At 39.7% G+C, this 9,119-nt stretch overlaps 1 protein-coding gene across 2 annotated transcripts; it reads right to left on the bottom strand.

Annotated features, from left to right (window-relative positions):
* Positions 1-284: 284 nt before the first annotated feature.
* Positions 285-8,391, bottom strand: LOC146585041 (phytanoyl-CoA hydroxylase-interacting protein-like). Of its 2 annotated transcripts, XM_085323659.1 has the most exons (4): positions 8,200-8,391; positions 3,274-3,448; positions 2,182-2,299; positions 285-681 (listed from the first exon to the last, which is right to left on the bottom strand). In XM_085323659.1, exons 1-4 carry the CDS (start codon positions 8,362-8,364, stop codon positions 585-587), a joined length of 555 nt encoding a protein of 184 aa, XP_085179785.1. In that variant the 5' UTR covers positions 8,365-8,391; the 3' UTR covers positions 285-584. The 2 variants fall into 2 exon arrangements, with proteins under 2 accessions (XP_085179785.1, XP_085179786.1); XM_085323660.1 differs by lacking the exon at positions 285-681 and having other exon boundaries at positions 2,178-2,299.
* Positions 8,392-9,119: the final 728 nt, after the last annotated feature.

The following is a 9,119-nucleotide window of genomic DNA, read 5'->3' as shown; positions in this document are numbered from 1 at the left end:
CTCTCTCTCTCTCTCTGCACTGCTACAAGTAAAACCATGCCATGTGGGAAACAGGTAATTGCAAAGTACTGGGTCCTGCTAAAGTTGAAGTAGTGGTTAACACAAACACATTTACTGTATAAATATTCAATACTAGATTTCTAATCTCCTCAGCAGAATATTTTAATATGATTCAAAGATAAAGTTCAAAAGCTTTGGGGGCCATTCATGTGCCACATAGTTATTGTCTCAAACCCTATTTTGCAAGACACTCCCCCCCCCYYTTTTTTTTAACAATTGGTATATTATATCTGAAGCAAATACTTGGGCTAAAAATAAATCAACTTTAATACCCATCTTCTCTGCAACCTGAAAAAATTGGTCTTGGAGTTTTATTTCTGCGGCAACATACTGACACCCAGTGTCCAATTAGACTAATTATAGGTCACTACTTTAGGCTGCTTCCAGTGAAGGTAAGCAGCAAAAATGAGGTGTTTGTTACATTATTTATTTATAAGAAGGCCACATTAAAAGCACCATACTTTAATTACTTACTTACTTAGGGTTGCTGCTGTAGTACAGTGACAGTTGCTTGTTTGCTTATGCTATCCTGTGCTACTAAAGCTACTGTTTGTTTGCATCTTCAGACTTGTTTGTTTACTAGCTATGACACCATATGGCCCATGTGCCAAGGAATTGTTCCTAAAAGGAACAAAGCAAAGTATGTCCTTTTTATTTTATTTTATTTTTTAACTATATCATTCACAAGATGATGATTGCATTGTGGAAAGACTAGCACTTGTGACCATACTGGCACACTCCTGATCAGAAAAGCCTACTATTAAAATAAACGAACAGTTAGTTACAGGTAGTCTCTCTTGTTACTAACCTGGTAAAAACACAGCTTTTTTTTTTTTTTTTTGTCTAAAAGACACCATTAAAACAGAAGGAAAAACAAACAAACAAACTTACTTACTTAGATAATACTTGTATCGAACCATGAAATAACATCATGAAGGAGAGAGGTGAGAAGATAAACAGCAATCAGTATCTGTCACACATGGCAGCACAAGGCCAAAACCCACACCTATAAATGCACCTCAGTGCCACTTCTCAAAGCTCTGTGAGCACAACTGCAGGTGTTCTGTGATAATGTAGCCCCAAACAATCCGAAACATTAGACACGTCCCTCCTGTGGTACGTAGTCCAAGAAGGCAGTAGAGATTTATTAGGTCCTCAACAACTTTACCTTCACTGAGCTTTGCACCTTGGTCAGTAAGTAAGTAAGTGTAACRAAGTAATTTCTGAACAAAAACACCAACAAGCAAACCTCGTGTTCTGAGAAATGCAAAATATCCCTGGAAGCCAATAAATAGATAAACATAACTGCAAATCTGGAACATTTCCAAGCATGGTGTCCTCTGCTRTTGGAATTGAACCCATCATCAAGTATTTCTGTTCCTTGACCAGTTTTACAACCCTTCTAGCTCACTACAGCTACTAGTGTCACATCTGCATAAAACTGGACTGACTTACTTAAGTAAGTAGCACAGCAACAGGAGCATGGTTTAAAAAGTCCTGAAAGAGCACAGTCGTCAGTGATGCCACCCTTCTGATGATAAACAAACAGTGTTGTTTAAATACTACTTACCTCTGCTCCATGTTCTCCTAATGGTGTAAGGTTGCTGCCGCGTGGTAGCTCCTCCTGCTTTGACACCGTCTACTAAAAAGCTGGCCTTTCTATGGCAACGGTGCTTCTGGTTGTGTGCACAAAGCACACTGGGTCTTCAGCAGGAACAGGCAAAAACTACTCTCCAGCCACCCCATTTAGTCATTCCAACTGAAGTACAGTGTTTTACAAAATTATCAAAACAGTCCCCACCACCCTTGCCTTACTTCCCCCAACACACAGACGCTATTTGTAACACTTTTTAATCAGGCTGGAGACCCTGCGAGTACTTACTTACTTAAAAGTTTCAACTCCAGAACACAAAATTTTTATTTGCTAATCAAAATGTTGAGTTATACAAGTTGGAAGAACTGAGGAGTCACCTTTTAATTTTTCTTTTTCTTCTGAACTAGAGATACAGCACACAGCTATTCTGCTCTAGCACAGCTGCCTCCGTTTACTTAGCTTTATTTATTTTCATTACTCCCTTAATTTGCACAAACAATTTTGCATATGTTTACGTTCTTTCTTACCTCATATAGTCAAAGTATTCTTTGTGCTGATTCCGATAAAAAACAGACAGTTTAAGCATACGGCCTGCGATCACTTCAGCTTTTTCCAAAAGCTGCGTCAGGTGAACTTTTGAATAATCTGGGAAGAAAAGACAATCTGCTAGTGTGAGGAGGAAAAAATATATATATACAATGCTTTCTAAAAGCTACACCCACAAACTTAAAACTGGGAGCAGAGACTAGGTAACATACGTAACACCATGAGGCGTGACACACACAGCTATACTGCACCTATCCAGCCTAGCACCAGTTTCCAACAGTGGCCATAAACAAATGCCAGGAGCACGCACCTTTTAAGCTCACCACCAGTATTCTGCCAGCCTCCAGCTACTTTCTGCTCAGACTTCTTCTGTGTCAGAGGTGGTGTCCTTGTATTTGAGACTCCCGGGGAGCCAGGAACTGCCTTCTCTGGCTTTGGCCATTTAAGAAATTGTTTGCTACACCCTACCTGGTTGTGAGCTGATAAGAGGCACATAATTAACCAAGCTTGTTTAGGACCCAGCCTAAACTGCAACTCGGCCAACCTGGGCAGCTCACTTCAGCTCTCACACAGGCATGCATGCTGGCACTTGGTCATGATAGTCTACAGGCAGATGTATGTACAGGTACTGGCCCTCAGGACAGGGTGTTCGTGGTGCTCWGGTTTTGCAGCGGGCTGAGGAGGGAGCAGAGCAAACATCCGCACTAAGCAATTATTAGGGAGCTGCCACTCTGTTTTCTCTACTGGTGCCTGCGGCCAGCAAGAGGCACCCAAGTGGCCCTACTCCAGTCTGGTTCCCACTCTCCTCCCTAGCCTGGGACAAACAGTGGTGCGAGGCATACCACTGCGGAACAGCTAAGCTGTGCCGAACAGAGGGGCACTGCAGCTGCCTCCCACCTGGCATACCGTACCAAACCTGGGAGCACGCAAAGCCTCAAGCTAGTCTTCTAATTTTCAGGTGTGACTATCATACTGTACCAGCCTACTTGATGCCAGTAAGAGTCCGAACTGTTCATGCAAGGCTAGCTTTAATTGCATAGTTGCTACGGTGCCCGTTTTCGCAGCAATATTACCTGCTGTGCAAAATTCGATGATTTCACTCCACTCAGAAACAACATAATCGCCATCAACTTGCTTTGATGCTGTCTGCACTGCTACTGTGTATTCTGTTCTTGGGCTCAAGAACCAGTGCCCACGGACTGTCATAGGCAAAGGAACAGCTTTGGCCACCAATTTAGTGGGTACATCCTAATGGGAACAGCAACAAAACAAACAAACAAACAGGACAAGTCATCAGTGCAGCCAAATCACTCCACCCCATCCCTCCTTTGTACTTTTTGTAATGCAAGTCCCCACCCTCCGGCTCTTCCATGTAAAGCTTAGTTAATTCTTACAGCTCACTGGTGCAGCAAAGTTAGTGACTGAGGACAATGGTCACAGGTCAGCTCTAAGAAATATGGTTATAACTTGCATATATGAATTTATTATTGGGTTCAAGTGACTGTAGATGGATACTGTTATRCAGAGCCTAAATATACAATTCAGACTAGGGCTGAACTTGTGCATGTAGAGAAGGACCTGTTACTTAGCCCAAGGACATCTTCTTAATTTAATCGAAAAGAGCTTATTATATTCTCATTATCAAGCTTTTATTTCARTGTAACCAAATAAAATTCTTCCTGCCTTCCATCGGGCCACATATACATACATATATTGCTGTTGATATCTTTCAAACCAAACTGCAATAAAAGAATTAAATATGTTGCAGAGTAATTTTGTGCATTTTTGTGCATTGTTTCATAGTATTATTATTTACATGGAAGGGCATTCATGAATATTTATCAGTAGCCACAGAATCTTAAGATGGCTGCCATGTGAAAAGCAGGCAGTTCAGACACATCCATCACTGCTCACATAGAATACTAGCAGAGTAGCCCCTTAAGAAAAAAAAAATCAAAAACAAATGGAAAGAGACTTCTGCTTCTTTGTGAGCTATAAGCAAGACCTGAAAGATATTTTTTGTTTTTGGTTATGGAAAAAGTATATCTTCCTCTTACTGTCTAATGTCAGAAATAAAACTGTCTTTACTTTCTATATCAAGAAAGTGTAAAACCAGCAGCTTGTGATACCACAAGTCCTGATATGTGATTGATAATCAAGGATAAGATTTTGTTATGATTTTGATTTCTTTTTTTTTTGCTAGTTCTAATTTAAATCAAATATTAACAAACAGCTGAGAGAACGGACTTTTTGTGTAATAGACTCTATTGTGCATTCTAAACAAAGGATTTTTTAAAACCAAATAAMTATACATAGAGAAGAATAGGAAAAAAATTACAAGAAAAAGGAAAAACATAAAATGACATTTAAAGCCACTTTCCAAGAACTCTATTGCAAAGGCCTCCCACTGGACTGAATTTTGCAACCCAAATGCAGTCAGCAGCTGCTGCAGTTCCAGTCATTCRTCTTCCTGTCATCCTTCCTTTGGATATGGTAAAAATGGTCTCCACCTGGGGCAGGTCCCTGGGCCTATGTAACAGTGCTGGGTGTTAGCCCCCCTGCTCACTCCCATTTATTTTGTCAGTTTTCACACAACACTGAAAGCCTTATTGTCCCCGTGCCTCAAAGCCTTACTTCCAGCTTACTTCCAAAACCTTCCAGCTGTCACACTATGGTGTATCAGAAAACTCTTCTAACTGCACCAGAAGCTGCCAGGCTACTTACAGTCTCAATATTAAACACAGGGTTTTACCTCTTGCCTGGTTGTGTGCGCGAGTGTGTGTGTGTGTGGGGGGCTGTTATGCATTTCAGAACTYCAATTTGTTACTCTTTTTCTAAGAAAACATATTTTTTCAATGTCACTACACTGCCCTCAAGAAAAAAAGCTCGAGTTGAAATTTCTCAGGGCCTTCTCTCTTTCCTCCTTCGATCCCTCTTCTTTTTAGTCTCATCCTGGCTGAGCCCCCCCAGGAAGTGCAAAGAAGGTTATGTGTTGCCTCCAGGCCAGCCGGGAGTCTGGAGTGCCTAATGGCTGCTCAGCTATCGGCGCCAGGTCGAGCAATGCTAGAGGTACCTAAACTGCAACAATTTACAAGAACTGCCTGGAAGCCCTGAATAATGAAGCAGTGGGGGACATCAGTCGCACTACCTCCCTCGTTTCTAGGATGAGATGCCAGCTTTGTAGTCCCTTTTCTTTGCCAAAGCAGCAGCAAAAAGGGGGGGCTGCTATCAGTACCTGAACGACTGCTTTCCATTTTTCAGTCTTCTGCATTTCATCTTATCTTTCCTCTTGCCAAATTTGTTAGTAGGACACCATGCGGTAAGTCAGTGTAGCTAGATTCTAGTCCTTGTTTTGCCAAATATCTGAGTGTTATTTCCCCCATCCATTATGTGGGAATAGTCATACTTCCACATGTTAATAAAGTGATCAGGTATGCAACTGCTCTAAGGAAAAGGCAAAGCCTCATTACAATTTAATCATTACACACTACTACTAATACAAATCTCCTTCACACATATGATGACAATAGTCATAAATAATAAAACTATATTCAACATAAATGAGCTGAATATACTTTATAGATTTACCAACGGATAAAGCACTGGAAGGATGAAGCATTCATGTACACTAGCCTGGGTACACAGGGAAATAAACAGCCCCATTTTCTGAAGTCCAGCATCCATCTGTCAGGTTACATCTACATCTCAACTTGTTTTTGGCTCACAGCCTATAACTCCCTTCATATCAGCTCTCTAAAAGTTAGAAACTAGTTTAAGCTAGTCATCTGGGCTCCTCTTATCTGCGAGAGACACCAGCACTTGTAGACAGTGAGTCACCCTATGCTTAAATAAGAGGGATGATTCTTTTCTCCCTGAAGATTCCCATCTCTTTCCACGGGCTGCCTGCTGGTTGACTTCTGACAGCGAGTCCCAGTGCTCCTTTCTTTATACCGAAGTGGTGGGGCTCACTCTGTTCTTTCCAGAAAGCTCGCCCGGGAGAAGAGGATGCGATTTCCCTCACAACAACCCTCACAAAACAGCCTTGCTATCGCAGCGATGGCTGGGCGGGGGCGGGGGGAGCGCAACTGATTCAGTTCCCTCCAGACTCCGGGAGGAACCAGGCCCTGCGGTTCCAGCTATCAGCTTTCTCTCYGCCAGGTCTACGGCTGAGCGCCAGCTGCAGAACACTTACAAATAGTGTCATATGGAAGATCTGTCTTTATTTGTATTAGGGATAAGGCAAATTTTGAATGTGACCGAGGATTTTCTGGACACAAGCTCACTCTTAGACTGCTCAGACCGTGGAGTTCTCTTTCCTACCTACTCGGCCTGCAGTGCTGATTTCTACCATTCTACCCCCACCCCGCAAAGAAAAAAAAGGGGAAAAAAAAGAAAAAAAAAACACCAGGTCACTAACCTGATAGTACCAATAAATTTTGAGCTACTTGTGACAAGACATCCAACTCATCATTTTAATTGATATACTTTACCCTCCTGTTCTTACAAAAGCAACTACACATCTCCTTTGGCTAAATACTTCATCATAGTAAAAAGCTAGGGAATTGCTGAAAAAAATAAATCTAATGGCTGATCTTTACTGCCTTACTGGTATCTCGTTTTTTTTTCCATTATTACCATTAGTCCCATCAATATGATATAGACTTGAAAATGAATTACTACTTGATCTGCTAGGGTGGCTCCACCRTTTACAACAACAAATTTTACATCAATTTGCATGTGGATGAAAAGGTATACAAATAATTAATAAAATGAAAGAAATTTCGAAGTAACTTGACAAGGTTAAAAAGAAAAAACTAAGCAAACATTTATATTAGAAGGCATATTTATTCCTGCAGTAAAAAGTGGGAATTGACTTCAAAGGATGACAGCCCAAAATAATGAGAAAAAAATCTATTCTATTTTAATTGTTATTACAGTTAAAAATGGATCAGAGTAAAGGCTGGTATAACAATACTGAACAAGCACACCAGTTCTACCAACTGTGGCTTGTTGGCCAAACATATAAAATTATCTGTTTCAAATAATGGTAAGTGACTTTCATTACACTTAATGAATACTTCACTTCCAACCATATTAAAACCAAAGAAGTCTCATAAGTCAAAGAAAAAGGAAATTATAAACATGCTGTTAACAGCAGTCATGGTAAAAATACTCTTGCAATAAAAGGGCTCAGAGAAATTGGTGAAAATTTTTCCTGGTTATCCGATTGGTTTATTAACCATTAATAGCTTGGAATACTGGAGGTAGAATTAGAGCTCTCATGTTTTCTAGATGGTTATTTGTCCCTCAGCAACCTTCGTATTTTAGGGATCTTGGCAACATTATTTTTTTAATTTACAGATAATTGTGCTGTTTAATCTCGTCCTCTATCTTCCTCCATGTTTCTTTAGACATCTCAATATTTGACCTATTCCAAGATTGAAGCAAATTTTGCTGGATTTAATAACCACAGACTTTGCAATACATTCCATGTGTCCCTGTACCAGTGGCTTGAGGAAAGAGGTCAAATGACAATTTGGGTCACAGTGTTGAATGCTCAGAACTAAAATTGCTGGAAGCCTTCCTAGAAGTGCATTAGGATTTGTGACTCCTCCGAAATGACATGTGTTGCTTTCAAAAGTCTGTGCTGAACAAGGACAGGCAGAGAATATATAAATTGTTTAAGTAGAGGTTAAGAACCAACCAAAATCAAAACATGTCTTGCAATAAATTGTACAGGTTGCAAAACATTTTCAGTTTTAAATAAAATAAAAAAGGCAAYGTTTAATTCTCTATGAAGCAAGTAAGTGTGTGTGCATAAACATGTGCATTGGGAGAGTATTCTGAATAAAAAAACTCTCAGTCAGATTAATCAGAACGCACCTTTGCTGCATGTCCAGGACTTGCTTCCCATGGTCTGGCTTCAAAGGGTTAAAACAACACTGAGATTCATCTATTTAAACTTAAGTATTTCCACCTGACTTTAACGTGAAAATTACCTTGTGTTTAAATTTGTTGGAATTCTTGTTTTCTTTCTTGTTGAGATCGATGAAGTAATGAGTGATCCGGTCCTTGGATTTAGAATCCATATCCCAAGAAATCTTGAAGGAATCGCATGTGATGTTGCTTATTTTGATGTTATGCGGGACTGGCAGTTCCTCCATCTCTGCTATCCCACTATCTTGTGATTTATTCCCTGCATAAAAAATAAGCATGATTCCTTTAGTTAAAGTGCTACTCAATATGACAAATTCTGTTTTCTTTGCTCCGATACAAGGGCATCTCTGAACAGCCTTTCGCAAAATCTCATACATAGTACTCAGAAGCAACTCTAAGGCACAATTATGCAAGTCCCATTAAGGGTGATGAGAACTATTTGAAAGGGATGCAATTCCTTCTGTGAAAAAGCACTAACAACATGTAAGCAGGCTGCATAGACTGGCTAATATCACAACTATGTGCAGTTACAATTTCACGATAAGGAACATCTGAAGCTATGAGATGCTACAGGGAATAGTTAAGATACCACCAATGTGCATAATTAATTTAATGGCACTAACCACAGCTGTAAAGTGAAATAAATACAAATAGAAATCATATTCATCCTAGAAGTATTTTTCAAGTATAAAGTAAAAACAATCTTTTGAAGGTTTATAAATGGTATATGTGTGTATGCACGTGTATATATACACATATATACACAGTGTGTATATATATACACACATACATATACATACATATACAGTATATATATACATACATATATACACACACCGTATACAGTGTATACTGTGTATACACCTACATACATACACACACACACACATATATAATTGTCTCCTTTCCAACCAAACAAGCGACAGTGACCACTTTGTTAAGCCATTGTAAAAGCAACATATACATCATTTTTATTTTCCTG

This window comes from Rhea americana, unplaced genomic scaffold (assembly GCF_003343005.1).
Source record: "Rhea americana isolate MKP2758 unplaced genomic scaffold, rheAme1 scaffold_86, whole genome shotgun sequence".
Classification (NCBI taxonomy): Eukaryota; Metazoa; Chordata; class Aves; order Rheiformes; family Rheidae; genus Rhea; species Rhea americana.
The sequence above is the reverse complement of the archived record's forward strand: the minus strand, read 5'-3'. Positions and strand labels throughout refer to the sequence as shown.

What these genes read in the sequence shown, in the direction of transcription:
- LOC146585041 (XM_085323659.1), bottom strand. Translation starts at nt 8,364, where the DNA reads ATGGAGGAACTGCCAGTCCCGCATAACATCAAAATAAGCAACATCACA. An exon ending in CCAACAAATTTAAACACAAG is followed by an intron (nt 3,449 to 8,199) that starts GTAATTTTCACG and finishes TGTTCCCATTAG; the next exon opens with GATGTACCCACTAAATTGGT. An exon ending in GAATACTTTGACTATATGAG is followed by an intron (nt 682 to 2,181) that starts GTAAGAAAGAAC and finishes TGTTCCTTTTAG; the next exon opens with GAACAATTCCTTGGCACATG.